Below are 16,732 nucleotides of genomic sequence, written 5' to 3' on the forward strand. Positions count from 1 at the left end.
AGTCTTGTTTATTTTACACTAAACTATTTACTACCCTCTACTACTTCACTCTTCTTGGTTATAAGAGCAAAACTGTCTCCAAGTCTTTGAATCTACTTTTTAAATGAAATTTCCTTTTTTTTTTTTTAATTTTTTTTCTACATTATCTTCATTCTGCCCAGGTCCCTCCTCTCTCTCCAGTCAATCAGCACTTTAACACAAAATTTAAAAGGAGAAACAAGCAGCTCAGGAAAACTAACCAACATATTGACTGAGCCTGTAGTAAATGTAAGTAGGAATTATAGTTCTTCACTCCTACAAAGAAGAGTTCATGTCCTCAATAGTCATCTATCTCATGGGTCACTCTTATTAGAGATCATTCAATTTTGTTCTGTTCTTTCTACTTAAACTGTTGTAATCACCATATAGAGATGTCCTGGATCTGTTTACCTACTTCTGCATAAACATGTATCTCACAATGCTTTTCTGAATTCTTTCTATTTATCATTTTTTACACAGGCAAATAAAACTCCATTATATTCATGTAGTACGGTTTATTCAGCCATTGACAGTAGAAAGGAAGCCATTTTGTTGCTAGAACTTGCTATCACAAAAAAAGCTATAAATATTTAGTATCTTTGGAATCTTTCTGCCTCTCTGGAATTCAAATCCAAATTTTCTATTTAATACTATTAAATTCATTTATTAGCTACAGCCCAATGTGCTACCTTTCAAGATCCTTTGGAGTTCTCTACCACTCAACATGTTAGCTTCTCCTCCTGGTTCTGTGATAACTGTATATTTGACAACCAAGACATATAGGCTTCATCGCAGACAATGATAAAAATAACTCTGGGTCAAAAACAGATCTCTGGAGTATATACACCACTTAAAACCCTTTTCCAAGATGATAGCAATCCATTAAATGACTATATTATTTGTCTCTGTCCAGCCACCTAACTGTACTATTATGTAAGCCAGAGGCATTGAACTCATGGTCCTAGAATCTGCCTAAAGTACATTAGAATGTAATCTGGAAATGTTTAACAAAATAAAAATACAACATAACTAATGGTAATCTGTGGTTTTCTAGATCAACATGAAGTCTGTAAGTATCTGTTTAGACTGATCTAAAGCCCACACTCTTATCTTTTTCACACAATAGCTCTTCCCCCTCTATTCGGTCTCTTAGGAAATTAATCCATTGGTTTCAGTTAGCCAACACCTGCATGTAGATGACTCTCAAGTCCAGGAAAACCTACTTACCATTTTTTTTTTCTATATAGAGCTACTCCCACCCACCAAACTCCACACATGCTTGTCATCTTACCTGGAATGCCCTCCCCAATCCTCTCCTTCCATATCAAATCCCCACAGCTCTAATCAACCCAGCCACCATTCTACATCTACAGATGCCCTCCTACATTAATTCGTTAATTATTCTTCCTTTCTATAAAGCATGTTAGCTGTGAAGCTATATCTTGGTGTTTATTTATCTTTATACAATTTTGCTTACATTTTCCCATCATCTCCAAAAGGATTATTAAAAAAAAAAAAAAAAAAAAAAAAAAAAAAAAAAGGACTTAAGAATAGTTAATTCTATTTTCTATATGCTTTACAACTCACACACAGGCCCACAATAGTACTTGAAACACAGAGGACATTTCAACCCTCCTGACTAAAAGGCCAAGATCTCAACCTGCAAACAGAGCCACCTCTCTTGGAACACTGCACATTAATTTACTCAAATATTTCTCTCTAGATAGCAGCTTTGTTTACAAGAACTACCAAAACAAAGGCAATACAGCTTCCTATCAAGCAAAAGATTACCTGGCCACATAATAAACACAAATTATATTTAACTTCTCCAAATGCCTGTTAAATCATACACACACACCCCAACAAACAAAAACAAACAATACCTAACTGAGCTGACAAGACTTCTCTAGCTCTAAAGCAGATGGCTGCGTGAATCATTTGTAATGATATCCCCTTTTCTAAAGGTCAAAGAGATTATACAATAGAAGGAAATGACAGGGATGATTATAAAGGACCTAGTGGACTTGTGATTCTTAAAAAGAGTTAAAGAATATTCAGGAAGAAGAATAGGAATTGACAAAGTTTTTTGTCCATACAACTATATGAGGCAGAATCTGCTTGATAACCTAAGGAACCATCACTGTATAATCATAAAATCATCAACCTTCTAAAACTGTGTTAATAAAACAGAAACTAATTATAAAGAATATCCATACCTCTTCTTGTGCCAACAAAGATCTCTTCTTCATCACTTTCATGGCATAGACATCCCCAGTGACTTTTTCCTTCACCACCTGCACGTCAGCAAAATGGCCACAGCCCACCAGACTTTTGACTTCAAAGTCCTTTGGGCCAGGCTGGAGTTCCCGTAATTCAGCAATGGTCTCCGAATCTGCACAAGATGGAATAGTTACTTCTAAATAAGTAAGGCGATTGAAACAAATATCTCTTTTTAAAGGAAAAAGGGTTATTAGGTGTTTCCAGGCTGTCAAAAGATAGTCACTTTACTTCCTCACCAAAGTCATGAATAAAATAAAGCATATAAAATAAGTATAAAAGTGTTTTCATATGATTTTATGTTAAAACTACTAAGTGTTCCCAGGATTCAAAAGAAGTTTCCATGGTAGCTATAATTTGAACCCCACATACTCAGAAAATAGACAGGGAAGACACATCATGGTTTTTTTCCCTTTCTGTCTGTAGGCTGCAACACAATATTTAAAAGAATATTCATACCAGCATTTTGTCCAGTTTAATACTATTATCTAAGAAATGCAGTTTCTACCAATGCTTGTCTTTCACAATGAGTTCCACTCTTGCTTCTAGGTTCTTTCCACTCAGGCTAGATATGTTTTGCTCAGCTTGAATCCACAGTCCCAAAGTTTTCCCCTCCCTGCATCACTTGCAATCCCTCCTCTTTTGAAGGAGGGAAGGAGGAAGGGAGACAGGAGGAAGGGAGACAGGAAGAAGGAAAGAAAGGGAGGAAAAAAAGGAAGGCAGGAAGCAAGGAAGCAAGCCACCAAGCCACCAAAAGGTATCTGCTATTTGCAATACATAAATTAGCTAGCAGATATCTGTACTTGCTGACCATCCATCTCTTTCCTAAACACATCCCTAATTCTTTCCATGTCATTCCCTTTTAATATGAGACTGAAAACATACATAGAAAAGCTTAAACTTCAGTCTACTAGGTTACATTGTAGCCTAGCGATTTTGGTACATCATTCACCAGAATGCATACATTCACTTGCATCATCATTCACCAGATGGTACATCATTCACCAGAATGTCCTTCATTGCCTACAGTCACACAGCTAGGAAGTGTTATGTGTCTGAGGCCGAATTTGAACTCAGGTCCTCCTGACTTCAGGGCTGGTGCTCTGGATAGAGCCATCCTATCTCAACAGCTTTGAATCATTACACAGCACAGCTGGATTTGGAGAACGGTGGGGTGGACACCACCAAGGGGCTTCCCCTGACATGCCACACTGCATACTCCAGTTATGCTTCAGACTCTGCTCACACTGGAGCCCAAAAAAAAGGAAAATTGAGAAGGATGAGTAGGTAGCCCTCTACCTGCTCCATACAAATGGCCCTAGAAATGCCTTGGTCACATTTGCTCAGTTCCCCCTTTGAGCCTTTTCTAAGGATTTTTCAAACCCCTCAGTCTGTAGGTTGTCAAAGAGCTTGAACTGAGTCTTCATCTAAGGTTAAAAATCAGGGCTCTCAACATGGCAAATATGGAAATATGTCTAAAAGGACTGCCCATGTTTAACTTATATCAGATTGTTTGTTATCTTGGGGAAGAGAAGGTAAGGCAGGGAGGGAGAAAAATTTGGAACACAAAATTCTTACAAAAATAAATGATGAAAACTATCTTTATATGTTTTTTTGGAAAAATAAAATATTATCAAGAAAAAAAGAAACGAATGCTCCAGACCAACATATTGCATTTTTTCCTTTCATTTTTCATTTATTGAAAAGTAAAAGAAAAAAATATTTTTTAGTGCCTAAACTTGAGTGCTGGCTCCCAGAAGCAAATCCTGTCTGGGAAGCGTTGCTCCGTCTAACAGAATTCACAGTAAACTAATCTAAGTTAGCTAATACACAGGGGGCACCTGCTGAATACATACAAGGTTAGCTCTCAATTAGCTACACTAAAGGAGAGAGGTAACATAATTAATCTAAAATAGTAAATAATTCAAAATCTGTACTACTGGATCTTGAAATAGGTTATCAAATTTGAGGGGGGGCAGATTCCCCCTTCCACTTCCCTCCTCCTTCCATTTTGCTCATAAGATAAATTTGTATTCCTAAAGCAGGCCCCAACTCAAGAGCACCAAGGACTCACTTCTATATTTACTGATTACAACCTTAATCCTGGCCAACCATCCTGCAAACGCTTGAGCTTAGTCACAAAGACAATCAAGTAGGTTTATATGCCTTTACCAGAATGAACACATAACTACTAGAAAAAAAACCTCATAAAAAGATTTCTACTCATGGTGATTCAGAGTACTCTCTTCTACATAGAAAATTTCCAGCAAAATTAACCACTGTACCAGAAATACTACAACATAACACTTCCATAAGCAAAATCCAAATCTACGTGATGTTTGGGAAAGCCATGTCACTTCTGTGGGCAAAGTCTTGGCCTTCTGTTTATAATCAGCATACATCCCATCCTGTGTTCCTTTCAAATCAAGAATTTGAGTTTTGCATTATATTTCTGAAGATAGATGACCTCACAATTTTTTCAGTTGAACCTGTTTTTCAGTTGATCCTGTGACACAGACAGGTAAGTCTCAACACAGCCAGGTGCCGACTCCTTCAATCAGTCTCCAAGGTCATTTCTATCCATGTGCAAAAGCCAGACAACCCAGAAGTTTATACCATCAATTTGAGAGAAGACTAAGTATTACCCTTCCAATATTTACATTAGCCAGCCTGGGTTGAAATGCTAAAGGGACCCTCTACCCAAACATACAAACACAGTTACCTACTGATGTCACTAGTCATTTCTGCTGTCACCAAGCAAGACTTAGAGAACCCGAGTAGCCTTTGATTAAATGTGGATGAAAAGCTCAAAACTAATAAAGGCTGCCAAGAGTAACAGCAGGGAACCAAGATCCAAATACTCACAAAATTCTTCCTCTCACCCTACTCCTACCCTCCCATTTTAGAACAAAAATAACTAAGAGAGGGGTGGAGGTGGGGGAAACTATGTGAATAAAGACTGTACCCAAATAACCAAAAATATACTTCTGAAACTAAGGATAATTAGCCAATTTAAGGACAGTTTTGAAATTAATTCTCACAAAGAAAAAGTAACCCAAACTTACATTTTCTGACAAAGTTGTTCACATGCTTAATCTTCATTAGGGCAGGGCTGTTGCATTCTTCAAAGAAAACAAAAAGGGCATCCAGTATCCCTTCACGGGAGAGAGGAGACATCTGCTGTTGAGTCATGAAGGGTGTTTTACCCTAAAAACAGCAAACAACAGATGGAATACTAGTCAATAATGAAAAGCATGGATCAATAACATCCCCATAAAGTAAATTACACAGTATCAACAAAAGATAACTGTATGGGCCACACTAACAGGACAATCTTGAAGGTTTGCTCTTCAAAACATCAATAGCCATCCCATTAAGGAAGACAACGGAAGTTAGAAGTCAATGTAAGTGATGAAACTGGATTTCTGAAATCAGGACCTGCAGAAAAATACTATGACCCCACTACTATTCCAGCCATGCTATAAATTTAACACCTTAGCTTGGACCCAGTTGCTCTCAAATACATGTTTCATTGAGCTCTGCAGCAATAATTGCTGCTTTTCAAACTGAACAAAAATCCTAAAGGCTTTATCAATGCAATTTCTTCTGACAGCCCAAGAAACCGAATGATTGGGGCACCACCATGTTTGCAGGCTTAGACATGATTCTGCCACTTGGGGACACAGAGCAACAAAGTACACTGGAAAGACAACTGGATTTAGAGCAGGGTGCCTTGGTTCAAATCCTGGCCCTACTACTTATTGTGTGGGACCAAATGCAGGGCACTTAACTTCTCTGGGCCTCAGCTTCCTAACCTACAAAAATAAGAAGATGAAAGGATGGCCCTGAAAGTACATTCCAACTAAATCTATGATCCTGGAGGACAATCTGCCTCAGTTATTCTGTCAATTAAAACAGGATCTCAGCCTTTTTTATACCTCAGACCCTTGGCAGTAAAGTTTATAAACTTCATCTCAAAAAAATGTTTTCAAAAGCATAAAATATGGGATTACAAAGAAAACTTAGGCTATGAAATATTTTTAAGAAACAAGTTCATGGGCCCCTAGGTCAAGAGCTCCTGGCCTGGAACTTCTTGCAAGAACAGTCGTACATAAAGTTAAGGTAACATTACTGACTTTAGGTTCCCTTTTAAAGAGCTTGACAGGACATCAAAATTCCAATGTCCTATATAAAACCTCATTAAAACAAAAGTTTCATCTATAGAAATAGCATTATTTCTTAATATAAAACATTAAAAGTAAAAATTTTAAAAAACATTAAATATAATACAAAAAAAGGTGTAAAATATATAACAACCATTATACATCTTATTTACAAACAGAAAACACAATGGAGGGAGAAAACCAGAAGAAATCAGAAAATGAACAGGGATGATACAACAAAGATTCCAACATTATTCTAAACTCTCCTGATGAGAGTAGTTTGGAACTATGCTCAAAAAGTTATCAAACTGTGCATACCCTTTGATCCAGCAGTGTTACTACTGGGATTATATCCCAAAGAGATTATAAAGAAGGGAAAGGGACCTGTATGTGCACGAATGTTTGTGGCAGCCCTTTTTGTAGTGGCTAGAAACTGGAAACTGAATGGATGTCCATCAGTTGGAGAATGGCTGAATAAACTGTGGTATATGAAAATTATGGAATATTACTGTTCTGTAAGAAATGACCAACAGGATGATTTCAGAAAGGCCTGGAGAGACTTACACGAACTGATGCGGAGTGAAATGAGCAGGACCAGGAGATCATTATATACTTCAACAACAATACTAGATGATGACCAGTTCTGATGGATCAGGCCATCCTCAGCAACGAGATCAACCAAATCATTTCTAATGGAGCAGTAATGAACTGAACTAGCTATACCCAGAAAAAGAACTCTGGGAGATGACTAAAAACCATTACATTGAATTCCCAATCCCTATATTTATGCACACCTGCATTTTTGATTTCCTTCACAAGCTAATTGTACAATAATTCAGAGTCTGATTCTTTTTGTACAGCAAAATAATGTTTTGGTCATGTATACTTATTGTGTATCTAAGTTATATTTTAATATATTTAACATCTACTGGTCATCCTGCCATCTAGGGGAGGGGGTGGGGGGGGAAGAGGTGAAAAATTGGAACAAGAGGTTTGGCAATTGTTAATGCTGTAAAGTTACCCATGTATATATCCTGTAAATAAAAGGCTATTAAATTAAAAAAAAAAAAAAAAAAAACTCTCCTGATGTAACATTCTATCTCATCAGGAAAAAGGATATAAAATATTTTAAAATAAGTTTGGAATTCTTTTAAAATCTTTATATCCTTTTTAGAGATTTTGTAAAGTGAAGGGGAATCTATGTGGTTCAGTAGATGGAGAGCCTGCCTCAGAATTAGGAAGACAAGGATTCAAATCCTGTTTACCTAATCGGTCAACAGACAAACCAGGAAGTTGTTATCATTCTGCCATATTCTTTTTTTTAATAATTATAACTTTTTATTGACAAAACCTATGTTTGGGTAATTTTTTACAACATCATCCCTTTCACTCACTTCTTTTCCGACTTTTCCCCTCCCTTCCTCCACCCCCTCCCCCAGATGGCAAGCATGTATAGGATTATACATGTTAAATATGTCACAGTATTTCCTAGATACAATATATGTATGTGTGCAGAACCGAACAGGAAGTTCTCTTGTTGTACAGGAAGAGTTGGATTCAGAAGGTAAAAATAACCTGGGAAGAAAAACAGAAATGCAAACAGTTTACATTTATTTCCCAGTGTTCTTTCTTTGGGTGTAGCTGCTTCTGTCCATCATTGATCAATTGAAACTGAGTTAGATCTTCTCTTTGTCGAAGAAATCCACTTCCGTCAGAATACATCCTCATACAGTATCGTTGTTGAGGTATATAATGATCTCCTGGTTCTGCTCATTTCACTCAGCATTAGTTCCTGTAAGTCTGTCCAAGCCTCTCTGTATTCATCCTGCTGGTCATTTCTTACAGAACAATAATATTCCATAACATTCATATACCACAATTTACCCAACTATTCTCCAATTGATGGGCATCCATTCATTTTCCAGTTTCTAGCCACTACAAACAGCATTCTGCCATATTCTTAAAACCCTACAACTTTCCCCAATATTCGAATTAGCTATCTGCCCAGCTTTGTGTCACCTGCAAATTTACGCCTTCCTTGAACCTTTCATTCAAGTTACAGATAAAAAATACCCAGCGCAGAACACTGGGGATACTCCACCTAAAACCTAAAACCGCATAGACTGAATAAGACTGAATCATTAATAACTTTTGGGTCCAAATTTTCAATCAGTCCAAATCTAGTGAATATTCCATCCTTCAGCACTAATCGCTCCATCTCATCCATGAGAGATTCAAGAAGAACATAAAAACCTGTCAAATTTTTTTGTTGGTTAGTCATTTTTTGGTCACATCAGATTCTGTAACCCCATTTCAGGTTTTCTGGAGGGGCTTGTCATTTCCTTCTCCAACTCATTTTACAGATGAGTAAACTGAGGCAAACAGGATGAAATGAATCCCCCACGGTCACACGGCTAATAAGTGCCATGAGACTGGATTTGAACTCAGGTCTTTCTGACTCCAGGCCTGATCTGGGAGTGCTCTATCCACTGCACCATCTAACTGCCCTGTCAAATGGCTTGTTCCAGTCTAAATAAACTATACAAAAGCTTCCCTTCATTTTCTAATCTAGTAAACCTGTCAAAAAAGGGAACAGAATGAAGTCTAACATAAGCTGCTCTTGATGAAGGCATGCTGTTCTTTGTGATCACTCTTCTTTCTTCTCAATGCGCACTAACTACTCCTTTAATAATGACAATACCTTCCAGAACTGGGACAGGAATCAAAATCAAATTCATTGGCCCACAGTTTTCAGCCTCCCTTCTCTTCTCCTATTGCAAAACTGGGATATCTGTTCTTCTTCAGTCTTGTTCAACCTTTGCAGCGGGCTCTGTGATGACATCTGCCAGGTCTTTCTGTACCAAAAACACTTGGCTGGAGCCAGGTCACCAGAAATCACCAGTGGCAGAGAACTTCTCTCTTGGGATTCTGAATGTCAACTTCCTAGTAGCTATTTTTGCTCTGCCCTTTTCAATCAAAAAATCACTCAAAGAGATAAAAAAAAGCAAAATATGCAGTAAGCATCTCTATCTTCTACAATTCATTTTCCATGGTGTCCTTCAGACTTGAGCAAAGATCCTACTCCCTACAGAACTGAGTCACACTTTTCATCTGGCAATCTGTCCTTGTTACAATCTTCTATGAAGAAAGAAGGAAAAAAAGCATTTATTAAGCTCCTACTATATGCCAAGCACTATGTTTTACAAATATCACATGACAACCTTGAGAGGTGGATGATTTTATTATTATTATACAACAGTCAAAGAAACTGAGCCTGAAAGAAATTAAGTTGACAAATGTTTGAGATCAATTTGAATTCCACTCTCCCTGACTCTTGGTCCATCACTCTATCCATAGGCAACATTTAGCTGCCTCTATATGTGTCTTTTCAAAACACACGCTGGCCAATCAGTTCCCTATATATTCTTTCTGACAACTCCCTTTTCTGACTTTATGAGAACTATTTCTTTTTGTGCTTACAGAATGTAGTTCTCATGAAATTCCCATACCTCCTGGGCAGATATCCCCTGCAGAATTTTAGCCACTGGGGATATATATATATCTTATCTGCAAACTCTTTGAAATACGCTCTTCTTTCTGAAAACTTGGATGCAACAAATGTCTACATTACTCCCAAGTTCCTTTCATTTCTATCCTAGATCTTCCCAGAGTAGATTGAGAATTCTTAGGCCAATGACATCACTACTCCAAAGACCCTTCATCCCTATGGGGATAACTCTCATTGACATGAATCACAACCTTGCTGTGATGGACAGTAGGTATTTAGGAGTCAATGCAACTTAGCTAAACAAATCCTTAGAGAGAAGAAATAGTCCTTCCTGGGCCTATCTTAGAAGGCTTAGACCCATCTCCCAAATCATGAGATATCAAGATAGGTTTTTTTTCTTTTCTTTCTCTCTCTCTCTCTCTCTCTCTCTCTCTTTTTTTAAAGGAGCAAGGCAATTAGAGTTAAGTAACTTGCCCAGAATCGCGAAGCTTATACGTATTAAATGTCTGAAGCCGGATTTGAACTCAGGTGTTCCTGACCCCATGACCAATTATTTATTTACTGTGCCATCTAGATGCCCCAGGACAGGATTTCAATATTACATATACAGATGGTCTATAGAAACAACTTCTTATGGGTGTTTAACATTTCATTAAACACACTAATACTTTTGAACACATCAAACTTATATAAAAGTCTCTACTTTAAAAGAATGTGTTCTTTTGCACAAATTCGCAAAAGCTGTTATCATTTAGGGTTTTGGTCAGTACATGGAAATGACATCACAGATATGCCAATGATATTCACTAAAGCAAGATTTTACTGTATTAAATTACTATAAGGCACTTTAGACCCTTTCTATAGTAGGGCAAACAAATTTTTGCACAAGCTAGAAATGATACAAAGAACCCATTTTAGGGGCAAATTTAAAATATAGTCTTTGTTCACACATCAAAAATTAGTAGCTATAATAAAGTATGGTATATGTTTGTAATGAAATATATTGTTCTATGGGAAATGGTGAGCAACCCCACCATTGAGAGCATTTTTCTGCTCTCAGAAAAAAAAAAAAGGAAAATCCTTCAAGAACTCAAGCAAAGTGAAATATACTGTATACAAAGTAATAGCAATGCTTTGGGATGATCAGTTGTAAATGACTTTGCTATTCCCAAGGGTACAATCATTCACAACTACTCTGAAAGACTTTTAATGAAAAATTCTATCCATATCCAGATAAGGAAATGATTGTGTCTGAATACAGAATGAAGCATTCTTTCTTTTTAATTTAATTTTTCTTGAGGTTTTTTATTTTCATTAATATGAGAGATCTGTGTTTTCTTTCACAGCTTGACTTTTGTGGAGATGTTTTGCATAACTTCACATGTGGCTTAATTGGGGGTGGGGAAAAGAGATTGAAACTTAAAATTTTTAAAAACAAATGTAAAAAAAATTATTTTGAATTTAACTGGGGAAAATATTAAATAAATAAATTTTTTTTAAAAATAAAATGTGAGCTCATCAAATAAAAGAATAAGCAAAATCAAATAATAAAATAAAATATATACAAAAAAGGAAAAAAAAACTAGTAGTTATAATTTTTCCTATTACACATTAGGTTCACTATTAGTTCTTAGGAATACAGTATCTAGAATGGACATTTGAGGTAACCTAGGCCAATCTCTTTATTCTACAGAGGAGATAGAAAGGAAAAGTGTCTTATCCAGGATCAAACAAAAGAGTCAGAATTTGAATTCAAGTCCTGTCTTCTAATCTAGTAGATAGGAGATAACTTTCTCCTTCCTTTCACAATAACAAAAATAACCAGTGACATTTCTTGGTAACCAAGAATAGCATCCTTATATCCATTTTATAAAAGAATAAACTGAGGTTCAGAGAAAGAGCATCATTTGCCCACTCATTCAGCTAATTATCACTCAAACCTGGAACTAAATTAAGATTCCAAATCCAACCCTCTTCCCACTAGATCACAAGGCCATGATTCCTGGTTGAAAGAACCATGGTCAGTGTGCTCCTGTGACAAAAATGGAGGTAACAGAGTGGAACACTTGAAAGTCTTACCTGGAATAGAAGATTCAGTCTGGAGGCTCGGCTGCTGATGGGCTCAGCTGCACTTGGGGCCAATGGGCTGCGCACGCCATACTTAAACTTCAGCATCTCCAACACTTATCCTGAAGAACAAACAGGAGTGGAGACAGGTTTGCATTTAACAGACATGGCTCTTAGCAGTTTGTAGTATTCTTATCTGTAAGAAGCTGTGTCAGAGTCAGAAGGCATCTTGGAGCATTGGATGAAAGTTACAGAAGGACCCTCTTAGAAGGCAGAACACTAGCCTTGGGAAGTTAACACTTGGAAAAGGGAATAACCAAGCAAGAAGGGACCTTGAGAACACAGAACATCAGAGCTGGGAGGGACCTCAAAAGACTGAGTGTCAAGGTACTCCCTCTCCCAACCTTGCCCCCTCCCCCAACCTCTCAATGGCAAAGATCATTGTCCCATACTTTACAGAAAAATGGAGGCCATTTGCCATGAGCTCTCTCTTTTTCCTTCTCCCTCATCTCTTTTCACTCACATGCTTTCTGCAGATCTCTCATCCTTCATCCCTGTCTCAAAGAGAATGGTCTTACCCCTTACCAAGGCTAACCCCTTTACTCTTTCAAGTAACCCCCTTCCATCCCATCTTCTCTGGCACCCTCACCCTTTCACATTTTCATCTTCTCTCTAGTGGCTCCTTCCCTACTGTCTACAAACACATTCATGTCTGCCCTTCCCTGAAAGTGCCCTCACTGGATCCTTCCATCCCCAATAACTATCATTTGTAAGAGTGCCCTTTGTAATTAAGCTCCACAAAAAGACCACCTACAAGAGTTGCCTCCTCTTTCCCTCCTCTCACTCTTATCCCTTTATAATCTGGCTTCTGACCTCGTCATTCCACCAACCCTGCTCTCTTCAAAGCTACCAATGATCTCTTTGTTGCCAAAGCCAAAGGCTTTTCTCCATTCTCATTCTCCTGGACCTCTCTGCTACCACCATTAGAGAGTGTCCATCACCCTCTCCTCTTGGACCATCTCTTCTCTCTAGGATTCCAGAACACCCCTCTCTCCTGGTTCTCCCTCTCTGACCACCGCTTCTGCCTCCTCTGATGAAACCTCTGCCAGATCACACCATCTAAACATAGATGTGTCCCACAGGGTTCCATTCTTCTCCCTCTATCAGCTCCCATAGATTTAATGACCATCTCTGATGATTCCCAAATTTATCTATCCTTGCCCAACCTCTCTGCTGACCTCTAATTTCCTATCTCTAACTATCCTGGTCATCTCCAAATGTTTATCCAATAGACATCCCAAACTTAACATCCCAAAACTGAACCTTTCCCCTTAAAAAGCTCCCTTTGACCTTACCATCCTCCCATTCCTCAGGATCAAAACTTAGAAGTCACCCTGGACTCCTCACTCTCTCTCACCACCAAGACCTGCCAATTTCACCTTGGCACAAAGCACTAGCCCTGGAATCAAAAGACCTGAATTCAAATGCAATCTCAGACACTTACTAACCCTAGGCAAGTCACTTCACCCTGTTTGCCTCATTTCCTCATTTGTAAAATGAGCTAAACATGGAAATGGCCAACCAGTCCAGCATCTTTGCTAAGAAAACTCCAAATGTGCCAGATGCAACTGAACAACTAACAAAATGTCTCTTGAATACACCTCCTTCTCTCCTCTGACTGGGGCTGGCCATTATCACCTCATACCTGGACTCGTCTAACAGCCAAATGATGGGTTTAGGCCTGAGTTTCTTCCCACTCCAGTCCATCCTCCACTCAGCCACCAGTGATTTTCATAAAGCACAGATCTGGCCAAGTCATCCTCTACTCAGAAACTCCAGTGGCTCTCTACTGCCTCCAAGATCAAATACAAAATCCAGCTTGGTGCTAAAAATCCTTCAAAATCTAGTCCCCTCCATAGTTCTTACAACTCAGAACTTCTTACACCTCCAGACCACATATTCTCTGATCCAGTGATATTGGCCTTCTCCATACCCAGAATTAAATTTAACTTTCTATGGGAAATTTTCCAATCCCCTATTAGATGGTGGGCTCCCTGAGATCAGGGACTGTTTTTTATCACACATATATACACATACACACATATATTTCCAGTGCTTAGCACAATAAGTGACATAAAGTAGATGTTTAAAAATGATGATTACAGAACAGGGAGAAAGCCTTACAACAGAGGATGTCAGAGCTGGGAGGTAACTTAGGACTGAGAGTATCACATGGGAGGGCCTTTAAAACAGGGGGGGTCAGATGGGAGGGACCCTAGAACAGAGGCAGTGGGGCTGGGAAGGGCCTTAGAACAGGGGATATCAGGGTGGGAGAGGCCTTAGAATACGGAGTATCAGAGAGAGGGAATTTAGAACAGGGAATGTCAGAGGTGGGAGAAATCTTAAAACAAGGAATGTCAGAACTGGGAGAGGCCTTAAAACATGGGGTGTAAGAGAGAAGAGTCTTAGAACAGGGGATGTCAGGGTGGGAGGGGCCTTAGAACAAGGAATGTCAGAGATGAGAAGGACCTTAGAACAGGGAATGCCAGGATGGGAGGGGCCTTAGAACATGGAGTATCAGGGAGAGGGAATTTAGAACAGGGAATATCAGAGGTGGGAAGGGCCTTAAAACAGGGAATGTCAGAACTGGGAGAGGCCTTAAAACAGGAAATGTCAGAGCTGGGAGAGGCCTTAAAACAGGGAATGTCAGAGCTGGGAGGGGCCTTAAAACAGGGAATGTCAGAGCTGGGAGAGGCCTTAAAACAGGGAATGTCAGAGCTGGGAGGGGCCTTAAAACAGGGAATGTCAGAGCTGGGAGAGGCCTTAAAACAGGGAATGTCAGAGCTGGGAGGGGCCTTAAAACAGGGAATGTCAGAGCTGGGAGAGGCCTTAAAACAGGGAATGTCAGAGCTGGGAGGGGCCTTAAAACAGGGAATGTCAGAGCTGGGAGAGGCCTTAAAACAGGGAATGTCAGAGCTGGGAGAGGGAATGTCAGAGCTGGGAGAGGCCTTAAAACAGGGAATGTCAGAGCTGGGAGGGGCCTTAAAACAGGGAATGTCAGAGCTGGGAGAGGCCTTAAAACAGGGAATGTCAGAGCTGGGAGGGGCCTTAAAACATGGAGTATAAGAGAGAAGGGTCTTAGAACAGGGGATGTCAGGGTGGGAGGGGCCTTAGAACAAGGAATGTCAGAGATGGGAAGGACCTTAGAACAGGGAATGTCAGGAGAGGGGCCTTAGAACAGGGAATGTCAGAACTAGAAGAAGCCTTAAAACAGGAAATGTCAGAGCTGGGAGGGGCCTTAAAACATGGGGTGTAAGAGAGAAGGGTCTTAGAACAGGGGATGTCAGGGTGGGAGGGGCCTTAGAACAAGGAATGTCAGAGATGGGAAGGACCTTAGAACAGGGAATGTCAGGAGAGGGGCCTTAGAACAGGGAATGTCAGAACTAGAAGAAGCCTTAAAACAGGAAATGTCAGAGCTGGGAGGGGCCTTAAAACATGGAGTATAAGAGAGAAGGGTCTTAGAACAGGGGATGTCAGGGTGGGAGGGGCCTTAGAACAAGGAATGTCAGAGATGGGAAGGACCTTAGAACAGGGAATGTCAGGGGAGGGGCCTTAGAACAGGGAGTGTCGGGGGGAGGATCTTAGAACATGGAGTATCAAGGAGAGGGGCTTTAGAACAGGGGGCATCAGAGGAAGGAACCTTAGCACAGAGAAGGTCAGAGCAGGGATAGATCTTAGAACAGAGAGTGTCAGAACTAGAAGAAGCCTTAAAACAGGAAATGTCAGAGCTGGGAGGGGCCTTAAAACATGGAGTATAAGAGAGAAGGGTCTTAGAACAGGGGGTGTCGGGGGGGAGGGACCTTAGAAAAGAGGGAGTGGGGGAGGGCTTTTTATAAAACTTCCTCCGCTCCACTTCCCCACACCTCCATCCTCCCCGGATCCAGCCCCACAACATCCCCTCCCCCATCCCTCCAGTCCTTAGCCTTTCCTTCCCCTTCTCCCCGTTCTCCCCTCCGGGGTCCCTCCCCCGCCCCTGCGCCCGGACAAAGCCGCCCCGCCCCCTTCCTTAGCTCAGCGGGGCTTCGGAGAAGATGAAAGGGGTAGGGGCTGAGGGCGTGGCGCATGCGCACTCCGCCTCTACTTTTCAGACACCTGAGGGGCTCCGGGTCCTGGCCCCAGCCCCAGGAAAAGGGAGGCCGACAGAGCGGAGGCAGGGGGGCTCCTTCTCGACTGCGCAAAGGGAAGAAACAACCCAGCGAGAAGGGGGCCCATACTCACTGTCCACGCACTGCCGCGCCGCACCGCACCCCGCCTCCTTCCGTCCCGCCACCGTGTTTGAATGGCGAGGCGGGGCCGACCGCCAGCCCGAGGGAGGAGAGAGCGCGGCTTCGCTTTGCTTTGGCCAATCATTTTTCGAATCCTCTTGATCGACGTCTCGGAAGACCCCGCCTTCCTCCTGTTGCCTGCCCAATGGAAACCCCTGAAGGAGTAAAAGGGGAGAGCCAATCAACTTTATTTTCCCTCCGACTGTAGACCAATAAATGGGCCAGCCGCGGAAAGTGGGCGGGGCTGAAGGGAGCGGGCGGCGATTCAAAGTTTCAAAGAGGCGGTTGGAAGCTTGCGGGTGCTGGGAAGCTCTGGTTCCTTCCCGGTCCCCCGCTGTTGTGGATAGTAACCAAGGCGTTAGCTCCTCACTATG

The 16,732-nt window shown here is 40.5% G+C and overlaps 1 protein-coding gene across 6 annotated transcripts in view; it reads right to left on the reverse strand.

The window, feature by feature from the left end:
- The window catches only part of CIT (citron rho-interacting serine/threonine kinase), a 151,200-nt gene extending 134,751 nt beyond the window's left edge, over window positions 1-16,449 (reverse strand). For 2 of the 6 annotated variants that reach the window (XM_023497176.2, XM_023497175.2), the window contains exons 1-4: window positions 16,312-16,446; window positions 12,046-12,155; window positions 5,361-5,502; window positions 2,235-2,410 (exon numbers count right to left, since the gene is read on the reverse strand). In XM_023497176.2, coding sequence (XP_023352944.1) covers window positions 2,235-2,410; window positions 5,361-5,502; window positions 12,046-12,141 — 414 coding nt within the window. In that variant the 5' untranslated portion in view covers window positions 12,142-12,155; window positions 16,312-16,446. Of the gene's footprint in view, window positions 1-2,234; window positions 2,411-5,360; window positions 5,503-12,045; window positions 12,156-16,311 lie in introns of all 6 variants that reach the window. The other 4 variants (XM_031948702.1, XM_003761183.4, XM_031948704.1 and 1 more) reach the window with 3 other exon arrangements.
- Window positions 16,450-16,732: the final 283 nt, after the last annotated feature.

The sequence above is a fragment of the Sarcophilus harrisii genome, chromosome 1 (genome assembly GCF_902635505.1).
Source record: "Sarcophilus harrisii chromosome 1, mSarHar1.11, whole genome shotgun sequence".
Lineage (NCBI taxonomy): Eukaryota > Metazoa > Chordata > Mammalia > Dasyuromorphia > Dasyuridae > Sarcophilus > Sarcophilus harrisii.